This window comes from Saimiri boliviensis, chromosome 6 (assembly GCF_048565385.1).
Source record: "Saimiri boliviensis isolate mSaiBol1 chromosome 6, mSaiBol1.pri, whole genome shotgun sequence".
NCBI classification, from domain to species: domain Eukaryota; kingdom Metazoa; phylum Chordata; class Mammalia; order Primates; family Cebidae; genus Saimiri; species Saimiri boliviensis.
The window spans coordinates 129,167,914-129,182,447 of record NC_133454.1 but is presented as its reverse complement, the minus strand read 5'-3'; the positions used below and the strand labels follow the sequence as shown (position 1 = coordinate 129,182,447).

The window sequence follows — 14,534 nt, the reverse complement described above, 5'->3', positions numbered from 1 at the left end:
CCCTTCCCTTGAGGCCAAGGCTGGGGCAGGGACCCAAGCGCAGTGCGGGGTTCTGGACAGCGGTGCTCACTGCAGCCCCAGGTTCTGCTTGGGCTTCTGACTTGGAGTCTCACCTCCTTGGGGTCTTCTCAGGAGAAAGAACTTCCCCCCGCCTTCTCTCCCTGGCCCTCCTCTTCCTCGCTTTCCTCTTCCTCTGCACTTCCAGTCAGCAGGATTCTCTCTGCAGCTCCCAGCGTGCTGCCCCCTCACCCCTGCGACTGCAGCCCCCCTCCCGCCCCGGGGGACGCCCTGCTCTGGTTGATGGGGAGGGGCATGGTCCATCCTGCCACGCTCCTGCATCCAGGTCTCTTGAGGCTCCCAGACCGCCTCTTTCTCTTGACCCCGAGACCCTCAGCTGCATTTCACAACTTCTCTTGAGAGAAGGAGAGACGCACTTTCCTACGAGAGCTGGACGCTCAGGTTCCCAGTCCAAAGAGGGAGGGTGCAATCGCCGGAGAAAGACGCCTCTCCCATCCAGCATCAGACGGCGAACAGCACCAGAGAAAGCGGGGCCACTTGACTTCTGTCCTTCCAGGACTCTCATTCCCGTTTTTCCGGAAGAGGGAGCTGAGCGCGGAGGGACTCCCCAGATATCCCCAGGTCCGTCCCGGCACGGGGATCCAGCCGCATCTCAGACCAAATCCTGTGGTTCTCCTATCACCCTTCTTAGCCTCTGCCTTAGAGGAAGACTATCCATGGCCCAGAGGAGAAACCCAGGGGCTTTGGTGACAGCAGGAGAAGGGGCACAGCTTCCCACGGGTGGCCGTGCACTCCAGCTCCTGTCGGGGACCCTCCCTGTGGCCCCGCAGCCCTTGCCGCCCCGTGGCTGTCCAGCATCCTGAAGGGATCCCATTTCCACTCAGGCAGCGGCCACCAGGAAAGACCCCGGCTGGCTCCATTTATACTAGAGTGTGACTGACTGCCACGTATCTAATTGCTCCCCTCTGGAGAGGCTGGAGCCGTAATCTGGGCTCTGAGAGCCGAGAGTTTAGTGACAAAGGCGTGAAGGCAGGAGGGTGCTGCTTCCAGCAGCACAACAAGGGGCCCTGCCAGGGAGCTCCCTCAAGGGACAGCCCTGTGCTGCCAGCACACACTGAAGGCTGGGTCCAAAGTCCAGGGGCTGTGTAGTTGGCATAGGAGTACCATTTCCTGCTGCTCCTGGACAGAAATCCTGTCCAAGAGGGAGAGGTGGATGGAGGCTGGCCTCTGCGTGCCCTCTGCCCTTGGGGGTACAAGCGCTGGTGCCCTCTAGGTGACTGGCTCAGACCACCTGGGAAGGCACCCTGCCTGAGGAATGGCAGAGCCATGCCACCACGACCCCGCATCCCAGCAGGGGAGGAAATGGGTCCTCGGACAATCGGAGTTCAGGGATCACGGCACTTTGGCAGCACCCTGGAGTCATTCAAGGCTCCTTGGTAAACACTTTATTGCTAAATTCACATTCCTCCTCCCTCTGTCTCGACTCTGACACGTTGAGAACAAACCAAAAATATAAATCAGTTCTTTCCCAGCTAATTGGCTCATTCTCGCAAATGCTCACTCTGCCTGCCTCTGCCTTTGGAACTTGCTGCCGAAGGAGGGCCCCAGAGGGAGAGGGTCATTCCCGGGGCCGTTCCTGCCTTGGCCCAAGTGGTCTCTGGGAAGGCAGCTCCCCACCCCCCACCGCCCCAGACTCAGGCACCAAATATGGCCTCCTCTTCCTGCTTTGTCCTGCAGGAGAGGACATCCCAGCCAGTGTTCCCGGGTTCCTGCAGGGCCAGGGAAAGTGGGTCAGTTTCCTCATTCGTTCATCCATCCATCCATCCATCCATCCATCCACTCGATAAACCTTGGGATGAAGGATGGGGCTGGTTGGATGGATACACTGTACCCCAAAGTCCCCCAGCCAATCCCTGATGCCAGGACAGCCCTCAGATCCCCCATCTCTACTGAGCAGAAGCACCTCTAAGACAAGATCAGTGCCAGACACAGCAGTCCCTCCACGAGTGTTGCTTAAAATGGAATCTCTTATCCAACAGGGACCCAGGCCCACAGAGGGGAGCGGGCTGCCCAAGTCCACACAGAGAACAGGGCAGGCCTCAGGTTGGGGCCGGGTCTCTGAATTCCCAGCCTCCTCTTGCAATGTCTCCTCTCTGCACAGAAGGCTCTACAGAGGAACATCTAGAGTCCCTCACAGCCCTCACCGGACCAGGTGTGTGGCCCTCGGGCAAGCGACTGGATGTTTCTGGGTCCCAGCTTTCCTCTTAAGTAGACCAGGGCCATGCCAGTGTTCCGCAGGTGCCAGGCCCAGTGCTTAGAGTCGGTGACATGTTTTATCGTATGCACCTTCCCTACTGCAGAGTCCTTTGGGGTGGATGCCGCTATTTGCCCTGCTTACTGATGAGTAAACCAAGGCAGAGAGAGGGGACGCAGCTTGCTCTAGGTGGCCCGGCTGCTGAACGAGAAGTCTGAGATGGAATGCAGGGGGCCTGGCCCCAAAGCCTCGACCAACATCGGACCAACCTCCTAGGACCTGACCAGGCTCAGGTGCCTCGTGGCTGAAGGCTACGCTCGGAGCGGATGCCTTGCTAATGCGAGAGAGACACCCGCAGTGCGCGGTTCTCCAGGGAGGCAGGTCGACGGGGCCCTCAGGGGACATTGGGCAGTGTCTGGAGACATTTTTGGATTGTCACAACAGAGGGTGGGGGTGCACCGGCCTCTACTGTGTGGAGGCCAGGGATGCTGTAAGCATCGCCCAGTTCCCAGAACCCCCCCAAGACAAAGAATTGTCCCCCTGCAGGGTCACCAGGACTGCGGCTGAGCAGCTCTGGGGTTAGTGATGATTGTTCTTAGGAGGGGTTGTTTGCCATCCGAGAAGGTGCCTGCAGCAACTCACACACTGTTGGGCCCTGCCCACCTCGGGGGCACCTCTCTTGCCCTCACCCCACTGGGCAGGGGGCGGCACTGCTTAGACATCTGCTGTCTGGGTCCTCCCTATCCCCTCTGCAGGGTCCCAGAGGGACAGACTGGGTGTCCTGCCTGGGCAGGGCTGACAGCAAGTGACACTCCCCTTGTCCCCAACTCTCACGCCGAGGCCCCCGCCCTCTCCTTACCGGCCAGCAGAGGGTCCAGCGCTGTCTCTTCCATCGCCGGCTCCTCCCTCGCTGTGTCCTCCATCCCACTTGCCTCCCACGTGCTGGCCTCAGGCTTCTCGGTAGCAGGTCCGAATGCCGGAGCCACCCCACCCGGCTAGGCAACACCTCGCTGCTGGAATCTCAGGTGAGGCGGCGTGGCGGGGGCCGCTCCCAGGGCAAGCGGAATTTGCAAAATGAGTCAGCAGGGCAAGAAGGCTCAAAGCCAGGCGGCGCGTGTGGGTTAATCATTACCCATAGACACTTCTCCTGGTTGCCGACGGACCCCCAAGGGCAGGGCCTCCTCCAGCCGTGCCCATGGTCATGGGGGTCCCAGGACCACTTAGCTGTGGACAGCTGGGGTCAGTGCCAAGGACCCTCTCTCCCTCCATGGTATGGCTTCAGCTTTGAAAAGCCAGGTTTGCAGGTGGCCCCATTTCACAGCCCGCAGTAGGCCTTTGAGCAGCGGTGGTCCATTGCGGGGTCACCCCACTGCCCTTCCCTGAGCGCCCCCTCTGTTCCCCACACAGTGCCAGGTGCTTAACCCTTTTTAGATATTCTCGCCAACGCTGCCACGAAGAACTGTGCCTCTCCGTCTCACAGCGAGCCAGGGCCTGAGGAGGGCTGTGTAGCAGCAGAGCCTGCTAGGAGCCAGGAAGAAAACATGTTCTTTCTTTGGGGTCTCTGTTTCCTCAACGGATACACGGGGGTCGCAGCTGCACCTGCTTCTCAGGGCTAGCTTGAGGATTAAATGAGGTAGCCTGGGTAAAATGCTGAGCATGGTGTCCCAGCATGCAGTAGGCGTTCAATAAATGTTGGCTGATTTTCGTGTCGTTGGGTTGTGTCTCAGCAGGCTGGGGATCCCGGTCCGGTGTGCATGCTGATGCATCAGCACGTGGCCGGTGCTGGGTGAATTTCTGTTGGATGAATGATGAGATGATGTCATGTGACTTGGTCAAGGTCAGTGCAAGCTGGAGGCTTGCTCCGGGTGGGTCTCACGTCCAGTGATGTACCCTCTTAAGAAGTCATACTGTGGGCTGGCACAGTGGCTCATGCCTGTAATCCCAGCACTTTGAGAGGCTGAGGTGGGCAGATCACCTGAGGTCAGGAGTTCGAGACCAACCTGGCCAACTTGGTGAAATCCCGCTTCTACTGAAAATACAAAATTAACTGGGTGTGGTGGTGGGTGCCTGTGGTCTCAGCTACTTGGGAGGCTGAGGCAGGAGAATCACTTGAACCGGGAAGGCGGAGGTTGCAGTGAGTGGAGACTGTGTCACTGCGCTTCAGCCTGGGCGAAAAGAGTGAAACTCTGTCTCCAAAAAAAAAGTCACACAGGGTCCCCAGTATTATCGGCCGTCCGGGTCCCTGGTATTATTGGTCATCTGGGAAGGTGCATTGTACTTTCAGGCAGTGGGTTTAAGGCAGCAGTAGCTGGGTGTGGCCACGGGGCTCTGCCCCACATTGCTGCACGGGCGTCCTGCTCTGCCTGACAGTCCACCATCGTCACAGACTCAGGGATGGCAGATCCCTAGCAACAGTGACAGTGGTGATAGCACAGCCACCCTGCACACAGGCCACTCACCTGGGGGGTATATCGGGTGGGGCCATGAGAGCAGCTGTGGGAGGGGGCTGGGGGCAGCTCTGAGCTAGAAGGGTGACTGTCGGGGCTGGCAGGTAGGACGGGTGGGGACAGATTTGCTGCCCGAAGTCCACTCTGGGTTCAAGAACTGTAATCTGCTTGGCGCCCCAGGCCACTGAGGATCCATCCTACATACACTGAGATTCGAGGGAGGCAGAACCTGTCATGGCCAAAGGTGCGATAACACATTTCACTCATTTCCTCATTCTTCCTTTCAGAGAGAACCTCTCGGGAGCACCCAAAGGTTCTGGAAAGGGTGCCTAGGTAGGGAGAGCAGAGGTCAAAGTAGATGCAGTCCGCAGCCTCATGCGGTGCCTGCGGAAGTGCCCCCGGTCTCATGGGACAGGTAAAATCCTATTTTGAAGCTGAGATTGATGCTGCTTCATTTTGTAAATCTACGCCCTCATCGCGGCTCTGCAAACATGGTCTACACAGACTGCACTGAGTTTTGCTGAAGTTGCTAGGATTCCCCCTGGACTTAGAATATTCTTCGCTGGAGGTCAGACTAGTCCCCATGCAGGGTGCAAATGCCAACAAGTTGAAGCTTTGTTTAGCATTTAAAGCCTCCTAATGGGTTTTAAACATTTACACTTGTCTTATTATTAATACCAATTACTAAATCCCCACGCTGCCAACCATGTCTCTCATTTTATAAATACTGTCGGGACAGAAAGGTTGCCCAAGGCTCTTAGCCACAGCAGCAACAGGTCTTATTTGTAAAGAAAAGTTTGCAATAAATTCTCAGGGGAGAAAAAGGCACCTCACAAATGGAGCTCTGAAATCTGCCCTTTAAGAAATGCCTCTGCTTTCACTCAAGCCCTGGAATAAATTTTCAGGGGCTCTCCCCACCTCTAAATCATGAACGTGGAAGTTCAAAGCCAGGTTCTGCCACTCAAGAGAACCGATGGCCCGGGACTGAGCCCGGGTCACCTCTCGGGTTTTAGTGTGTATTTTAAAAATGACACATGGTTGTTTCTGTAAGGAAATGGTAACTGGCCTTGGACAGAACTTTGGATGTTGGAATCAGAGCCGCAGCAAGAACTGAATTTCTTCCCAGTGCCCTCCGAGCCACCCGGACCAGGGCCTGCTATAAACAGTGAAATGTAATATTGCCTTATTTGGTCACAGAGCCAACCTATCACTTGCGGAGGCCTCTTTGCCTTTGACTTTGTGAGAAACGATTAATTCAGCGTCCTTGCCGTCTTCCGGCCCCCCATGCGGATGGAGCTCCCAGAGTCTGATGAGGTTTTTGTTCATTTTTCATGCACGCAGTGTGGGGTGCTGTCTGCACTGAGCGAGCGAGGGATCTGGATCCCAAGACCCCTGGAGGATTTTGCAGAACCAGAATAGGTGTCAGAAGAGACTTGTGGGCATTTTTTGGGGTGCAATGTATAGGTAACTTACACAGATTTTTCCCTCCTCCTCCACCTCCTCCTCCTCCTCCTTGTTCTTCCTTTATTTTATTTATTTATTGTTTTTGAGACAGGGTCTTGCTCTGTCACCCAGTCTGGAGTGCAGTGGGTGCCATCATAGCTCACTGCAGCCTCAGTCTCCTGGGCTCAAGGGGTCCTCCCACCTCAGCCTCCCCAGTAGCGGGAATTATAGGAGTGTGCCATGACACCTGGCTAATTTTTAAAAATTGTTTATAGAGATGGGTTCTCACTGTGTTGCTCAGACTGACCTCGAACTCCTAGGCTCAAGCGATCCTCCTGCCTTGGTCTTCCAAAGTGTTGGGCTTACAGGCGTGAGCCACCGTGCCTGGCCAGTTTACACAGATTTTATAGAGCCAAGCTGAGTGTCTCAGAGCGGAGTGGGACTCAGGGAAGGCAGGTGTCTCTGGGGTTTTGTGGTGTTTAGGGAATGCACAACCCGAGCAGGACAAGTGACAGGGAGACCGTCAGGCTCAGGGCTTGCCACCTTGCCGTGCATCCTGGACAGAGCTCATTGCGTAAAGGAGGGGATGGTGTGTTTCCACTGGAGGGGCTGTCCTGCTGAGCCCCTGGGGCTTGAACCTAGGGTGGCCTGGTAGGAGCCAAGCAGAGGACTCTCCTTCCCCACCAAGAGCAGCTGTCTGCCCAGGAGGCTGCCCGGAGAGGGCCGCGTGCATGTTCCTCGTGGGGCCAGTTGCCGGAGTCCCTGGGTGCAGGCAAAGGAAAGTCCCTCGTGCCTCTCCGTGAGAGGCCAGCCCCATGGAAAAGTGGCCATCGCTGGTGGCCATCTGCTGGCAGCACAGTCTCTCGCTGAGGGCCTTCCTCCTCACAGCCGGTCGGAGCTGGCATGGGGGTCTCTGCGGGCTCAGATGCCTCTCTCCATCCCTAGGCGTTTACTCTGAGGGACCATCTGGGATGGACGGGACCACTGCCCCGGGGGCGGGGGACTGTGTGAATCACAGGAAGGGAAGAGGAAGTACAAGAGGCTGTGACTCACTGGGTGGCAGGGATGGGGCAGGAGACTCACAAAGCGTCACACAAAGCAATGGGCAGGGTGGAGTCGGGGTCTGCATCCGCCAGCCCTGGGCTCTGGCTTCAGTCTGGCCATGTCCGCAGGTGGAGGCCACAAGCAAGTCAGCTCCCCACTAGCCTCTGTTTCCTTATCTGTAAAGTAGGCTTGCTGGGACCTGCCTTGGAGGGCTGCAGTGAGAAATTCCTGCAATGAATTTGTATTGCATAGAGGCCAGTGGTGCTAAATTCATGGTGGAATTGATTAATATATTAAATGAGAAAAGGCCACCTAAATTTTCCAAAATTCCCTATTATTTCACTTACAGTTCATTGTAATGGCACATGAGAGTGCAGCTTCCAGGAAGTATCCTAAAGAAAGGGGCGTGCCCTTCCCTTTTCGTCTCTCCCTGCCTTGTGGTTGACACAGGGCAGTGATGGCTGGAGCAACAGCAGCCATTTTGGATCATGAAGCCATGAAGCAGCTTTGAGCATGAAGGCTTCACAACACAGAGTGGGAAAACTTGAGAAGTCTGTGCCTGAAACTGGGCACACCCATCCTCATCCATGAACACTGTGAATTTCTTTTTCTTTCTTTTTTTTTTTTTTTGACAGAGTCTCTGTCTGTTGCCCAGGCTAGAATACAGTGACGAGATCTCGGCTCACTGCAACCTCTGCCTCCTGAATTCAAGCAATTCTCCTGTCTCAGGCCTCCGGAGTAGCTGGGATTACAGGTGTGTGCCACCACACCCAGCTAATTTTTGTATTTTTAGTGTAGATGAGGTTTCACCACGTTGGTCAGGCTGATCTTGAACTCCTGACCTCAGGTGATCTGCCTGCCTCAGTCTCCCAAAGTGCTGGGATTATAGGCGTGAGTCGCCGTGCAGGGCCTACCCTGGGATTTCTACATGGAAAATGAACAAGCTTCCATTTGCCTAGGACACTGCATGGAAGCACTTTGCGTGCTATGAAGAGCCCTGCAGACGTGAGGTAAGGACCCCGGATCCAATTTCCAGGGCAAAGGACAAGTGAGTTAACCCTCTGCTGCCCGTTCCTCACCTTCACAGTGGGTCCAGCTTGAACTATTATTCAGCGTCCCGTCTTTGGCCCCTCCCGGCAGTAAAGCCTCTGAGCCCACTGTCACATCTGGTGTCCTTGCTCTGTCCTCTCTGGCCGTCCAGCCCTCCCCACGCCCTCCTGCTCTGTGCTCCCCACCCCAGGCCAATTGTCCTCCCCTGTCTTCAGCATTCAGAGTGGGACCCTTACAGAATCCTGGGACCTGAGGGCACTTTAGAGAGAGCTGATTGCAGCTCCGCCCAGCATGTGACACGCCAGTGACATCCCCCCCCCCCCCAACCAGCTTCTGCTGAATGGCTTTCAGGGACGTGGCGCTCACCACCTCCCTTGTGGCCTGATGGTCATTGGCCAGCTCCCCCTACCACGAAGCGATTTCCAGAGCTCAGCACCAACTGCATACCTTGGGACATCCTCCTCTACCCTGGGTCTGCCCCTGGGACCCGGGAGATCTGGTCTCCTCATTTGTTCATTCCGTAAGGCTTCCCTGAGCCCCTGAGCTCTACGATGCTGTACTAGGCAGTGAGGGGGCGGGCACAGGCGAGGATCTCGCTTTGAGGAGCTCACTTTCCAGTGAGGACCACTACGGTGTGAATAATTATGGAAAAATGAGCCAATTAATTGTAAGGACCACAAGCACCACCAAGACGCCCGCGGAGCTGTGGGTGTGTGAAATGGGAGCTGTTATAAACTCAGTGGCCAGAAGGACAGGTTACGGGGACCAACCAACCCGCTCTGCCTGGGACCATCCTGGTCTTAGCGCTGAGAGTCTCACATCTCAGAGATCCCCCTCCGTCCCGGAAAACCAGGTGACTGGTCACCATAGGGCAGTCTCCCAGTGCAGTCACGTCTTGTGGCTCTCATGAAAAGTCACAACAAACTGGGCGGTTTAAACAGTTCTGAAGACCAGACGCTTCAAATCAAGGTGCTGGCAGGGTGGGTTCCTTCTAGAAGCTCTGCTCCAGGCCGCGCTCCGGCTTCTGGGGGCAGCCGGCAATCCCCGGCCGTCTAGGTCTGCAGACGCGTGGGTCTGATCTGCCTCCGGTGTCAGGCGACCTTCCCTGCGCGTCTCTCTCCGTCTCCTTGTCTGTCTCTTACAAGGGCAGTGGTTGCTGGAGGGAGGCCCACCCTTGTCCCGGTGATCTCATTTCATAGTCCTTATCTTAATGACATCCGCAAAGACCTATTTCCAAATAAGGTGATATTCACAGTGACAAGAAGCCAGGACTTGAACATGTCTTTTGGGGGCTACTACTTGACTTGTGAGACCAGAGAAAGGAGTTGTTGCTGGACCTGGAAGGACTCAATGATGTATCGAGTCAAAGAGGTGATGGGAATTCCAGGCAGAAGAAATAGCAGGTGCAAAGGTCCTGTGGCTGGAAGGAGACTGACCCGTTAGCGCTCTGAAGGAAGCCGCCCAGCGTGGCTGCAGTAAGCGGGGGAGGAAGAGGGCACGGGGCCCCCAGGCAGGACCCTAGAGGCCACAGGGAGGAGTCTGGCCTTTTTCCTGGGAGAAAAGGGAACCCTTAGTGAATGACAAGCTGGCGGGGCCTGGAGCAGCCCTTCTGGTGCCACCCTGGCTGCTCCAGTGCCCAAACCTTGCTCATTTCCCCAGAACCCCATCTGCCGGGCCACAGTGGGTGACGGCCAGGTAAGCAGACGGCTCTGCCTTCACCACCTGCTCTGGGAAGGATCAAACGTGGGCTGTGGAGGCTCACGCCGGAGCAGCGTCACTGCTGGGGAAGAAGCCTGCCAGGGCCTCACCTCCGGGCCGGGAACACCTCTTGGGGGCTCAGCTGCTGGCTCCAGCCCCTGGCGAGACCAGCCCTGCCTCTTCTTCCTGTCTGGATGGAGCTGGGCTGACCCACTTGTGTCAAGGGCAGGGAGGTGAACTGGCCGGCCGCCATCCTTGCTCTGTTCCTTGTGAGCTGTGTGATTCTGGAGCGGAGCGGTGATTCACTTCCTTACTTTGGTTTCCTCATCTGTGGAGTAAGGGGATGCCTGGGTCCCTATTCCGGGGTATGTTGTCAGGACGAAACAAGTGAAAACCCGGGCCAGAGCTGGGGCCAGGTGAGCAGTGGCGAGGAGCAGAGGGCTCCCGGGGGGCGGCCCCGCCCTGGCATGCCAAGCTGCCTCACCTGCGGCCTGGGCACCTGCCTCTGTCAGATCTTCGGGAGGGGACCTTGGTGATGGGACAGATGCTGGACACTGGACACTTCCTAAAGCTTCAGAGGATGCCCCGCCCTTTTACAAACCTCAGGTTCTCATTTGGTGCCGACACCCACTCACACCCATTTAGCTGGTAAGAAAACTGATACCCGGAGAAATTTATGCAACTGACCAAAATCACCTCTTGGGGAAGAGGTGGCACTAGGACCTGGATTTGGATTTCCAGGCTGGTGTCAGCATTGAGAGGCTGTGGGGTGTTTGAGTCTGGGGAGGCTGGAAGCCCCACACCCCCACCAGTCCTGACACCCCTGCCTCCCTGGGGAGAGCGGAGCTTGCACCTGGCTGGGCTGGGCTCATTCTTGGTTGAGATAAGGATGTTGCATGTCCAGAAACATCTCTTTGGAAACTTAAAAAAGTCCTGGTCATTCAGTGACTAAGTAGAGAGGTTCTCCCTGTGCAAACACCTGATCTGAGAGCTGCTCCTTTTCCAGAAACCCTTCCCACAACTAAGAATAGTGGGTTTCTTTCTGCCCATTAAACTTGAACCCTGCTTATCATTTTCCTACGCATTATGTGGTTATTTTGAATTGTCTGCAAAAATGCCTGGAGCTAGCGGGGTTTGGCAGGCATCCCATTAGATGCTTTTGTTTGAACCTAGAGATACCATTGTAGCTGTGTTATACTGAGACTCGAGAAAAATTGGAGTGTGGTGTTTTTCCCCTTCTAAGACCGTTTTGAGTTCTGCCTTCTGGGCTGGGATCCTGGGGGAATGCATAGGAGACCTTATTTGGGATTATTGAGTTCCTCGGATTTTATGGGCATTAAACACTCGCTCTAAGCGCCACGTTGGAGCTCCGGTTTCTGCTGCTGTGATGGCTCAGGAGGCTGAGCTCGGAAGGGAAAGGAGGTAGCGGCAGACCTGGTCACAATTTGGGGCTGCTGTGTGGCCTGGGCAAGCTGCATGACCTCTCTGCAAGGGGCCGGTGCTGGTCCCCAAAGGTGCAGGATGAGGTAAGAGACCGTGGAAGAGAGAGAGGAATCCCTGGTGCTGAGCACTCTGGGAAGGATGCAGAGAGCCAAGGTTTGGGGAGCACTGGCCGTGGGCCAGAGCCAATGTAGGCACCTCGCATGCTCATTCGGCCCTGACAGCAGCCCTATAGAACAGACAGGGAAACCGAGGCTCGGAGAGGTTGGGTAACTAGCTTGAGGGCGTGCAGCCCGGGAGTGCGGGAGCTAGAGCCTGAGCCTAGATGGGTGCCTGCCCAGCAGTCCGACCACCCCTCGGCCACTCTCCACCGTCTGCTAGACGCAAAGTGCAGAGGCTTTGACCCATTGCTGGTAGTCCCCTGGGCAGCTCTGCAAGGGAAGCGCTTCAGACGCCTTTTTGGGGGGATGTTAGACGGTGCATCCACTGTGGAAGGCAGATTGGTGCTTCCTCAAAAAGTTAAACAGAGAGTTACCTTATGACCCAGAAATTCCACTCCCGCTGTATACCCAACAGAATCGAAGACAGGCAGGAGCCCGTTAGATGCCTCATTAGGTGTTCAAACCGAAGCTGCTACATGAGCGTTCATGGTGGCACCATTCACAGCAGGCAAAAGGTAGAAGCAACCCACGAGTGCACTGACAGACGGACGGAGAAGCCACGTGTGGTCCATCCACCCAGCAATCCCATTACTGGGTGTAAAGCCAAAGGATTATAAATTGTTCTATTATAAAGACACGTGCACACGTATGTTCACGGCAGCGCTGTTTACAATAGCAAAGACCTGGAACCAACCCAAATGCCCATCGATGATAGATTGGACAGGGAAAATGTGGCACATATACACCATGGAATATTATGCAGCCGTAAAAAGGATGAGTTCGTGTCCTTTGTAGGGACATGGATGAATCTGGAAACCATCATTCTCAGCAAACCGACACAAGAGCAGAAAACCAAACACCGCATGTTCTCACTCATAGGCGGGTGTTGAACAATGAGAACACATGGACACAGGGAGGGGAGCACTACACACTGGGGTCTGTTGTGGGGGAAATGGGGGAGGGACATAGGTGGGTAGGGAAGTTGGAGAAGGGTAACATGGGGAGAAATGCCAGATATAGGTGACAGGGATGGAGGCAGCAAACCACATTGCCATGTGTGTACATATTCAACAATCCTGCATGTTCTGCACATGTACCCCAGGACCTAAAGAGCAATAAAATATATATATATATATATATATATATATATATATACTGACTGAACACAGAAACAACAAACAAAGTGTGGTCTGTCCACAGGGTCGGGTGTCATTCAGCCACAAAAAGGAGCGATGCACCGACATGGGCTGCAGTGTGGTGGAACCCGCCAGCCACTGGGCAAGTTGAAGAAGCCAGTCGCAAAAGAGCGTCGATTGCATGACTCCATTTATAGGAAGTGCCCAGAACAGGCAAACTCATAGAGACAGAAGGTGGGTTCGTGTTTGTCAGAGGCAGGGGGAGGGAGAAGGGGGAGTGACTGCTAAAGGGTACGGGGTTTTGTTGAGGGGGTGATGGAATGTTCTGGAATGCTGGTGATGGTTGCACAACTTTGTGGATGCAGTGCGTGCCACTGAACTGTGCACGTTAAAAGGGGTCACACGCGAATTTCATGCTGTGGGGATTTTTCTACATTTTAAAAAATCTCTTTTATATTTGGGGAAACTGAGGACGCATCCCACAACCAGCAGCCACGTAGGGGAAGGGTGGGAAAGGCTGGGTAAGGAGGGCTGGGCTCGTCTTTGGAGAAGGAAGTGAAGAGAAGCATTGTCCGCTCTGAGTCTCACAGCGGCCACTGCCGCTTTGCAGTGTGGGCACCGCCTAGGTCTTGCCCAGCAAATCTTCAGGAAAAGGTTTTCCTTGCAGAGTCTCTGATTCCAGTGGATGGTGAAGGCTATGATGTGCTGAGTCTCGAGGTCAAGGCAGGCTCGGAGGGAAAGCAGATGTTGGTTAGCTGGCGCCGAGCTCACTGGCCATGGACGCTGGGGGTGCACGTGCGTCCTGTGCCCTTCCCAGCCCCCCATGTCTGTGGTGGGCAGCAGACAGCATGCTCAGGCCTCATGGTCCCGCCTCTGCCTTCTGGCCCTGGGTTCCCCGGGGCCGCCCTCTCTCCCCCTACTTATGAGGCCCAGAATGTGCCAACCTCTCTCTCCAGCGGCAGGGCAGGCCCGTGACCCAGGCCAGGCCTGGAAGCTCTGGAAGCTCTGGAAGCCCTGCGCCACAGTGCTAGGTCCAGGGACAGCTGTGGGACACAGGCTGGCCCAGTGAGAGTCAGCCCTGGGCATTTGGCTGGACCCTGGTGACACAATCCAGAGCTGCTGGTGGCATCTCAGCCACCCCTTGGGGACAGCACAGGGGAGCCAAGCCCTGGGCGGCAGATTCCCCGTGTGGCTCTGCCGGGCCCGGGTCAGCGGTCCTCAGGAACTTCTCAGCAACATGCCCTCATTGTTCCCTTCCCTAAGCTTTAGCGAGGTTTCTGCCACCTGCATTCAGAAGCACCCTGAGAAACGCAGGAATTGTGGAAATCTGAGCTGCCCTGGAGGCTGGGGTGGGCGCCATTGGAACCAGCAGCAGCTGGAGGGCCAGAGCACCCTGGCACTGCCATGCGGGGCTGGGTGCAGGAAGAAAGGGGAGTTTGAGGCCTGGCCTGCTGGGCAAAGTGGAGGGGTGTACGCAGACACCCCTTCCTCACTGTGCTCTTAGGGGCCACGCCTCCTTGGCCACCTGGTTTGGGGGAAGGAGTCCTGACTTTGGTGCCAGACAGACCCTGGTGTGGCTCCTTCCCAGCCACTGCCAGCTGTGTGCCCTGGGCCTGTAAGGTGGGGATGGAGGTGCCCAACACCAGGAGGAGGCTGCTGCTCTGACTGCCTGGGCCGGCAGCCTGGCTCACACCCTGCTTTCCTCACCGATTAGCCTTGGTTTCCCCATCTGTAAAATGGGGCAATAAGGGTGCCTCCTTCCCAGGGCTGCTGTGCAGCAGAGAGGCTTTTGTGAGTTTAAATGTGCCAGAAGGTGGCTGGGCATCCCTTGGTGAATGTCAGC

General features: G+C 55.9%; 1 protein-coding gene across 8 annotated transcripts in view; it reads right to left on the bottom strand.

The window, feature by feature from the left end:
- The window catches only part of ANO1 (anoctamin 1), a 208,386-nt gene extending 205,064 nt beyond the window's left edge, over positions 1-3,322 (bottom strand). For all 8 annotated transcript variants that reach the window (XM_074401809.1, XM_074401810.1, XM_039471000.2 and 5 more), the window contains exon 1: positions 3,132-3,322. In XM_074401809.1, the coding sequence (XP_074257910.1) occupies positions 3,132-3,195 (64 nt within the window). In that variant the 5' untranslated portion in view covers positions 3,196-3,322. The remainder of the gene's footprint in view (positions 1-3,131) is intronic.
- Positions 3,323-14,534: the final 11,212 nt, after the last annotated feature.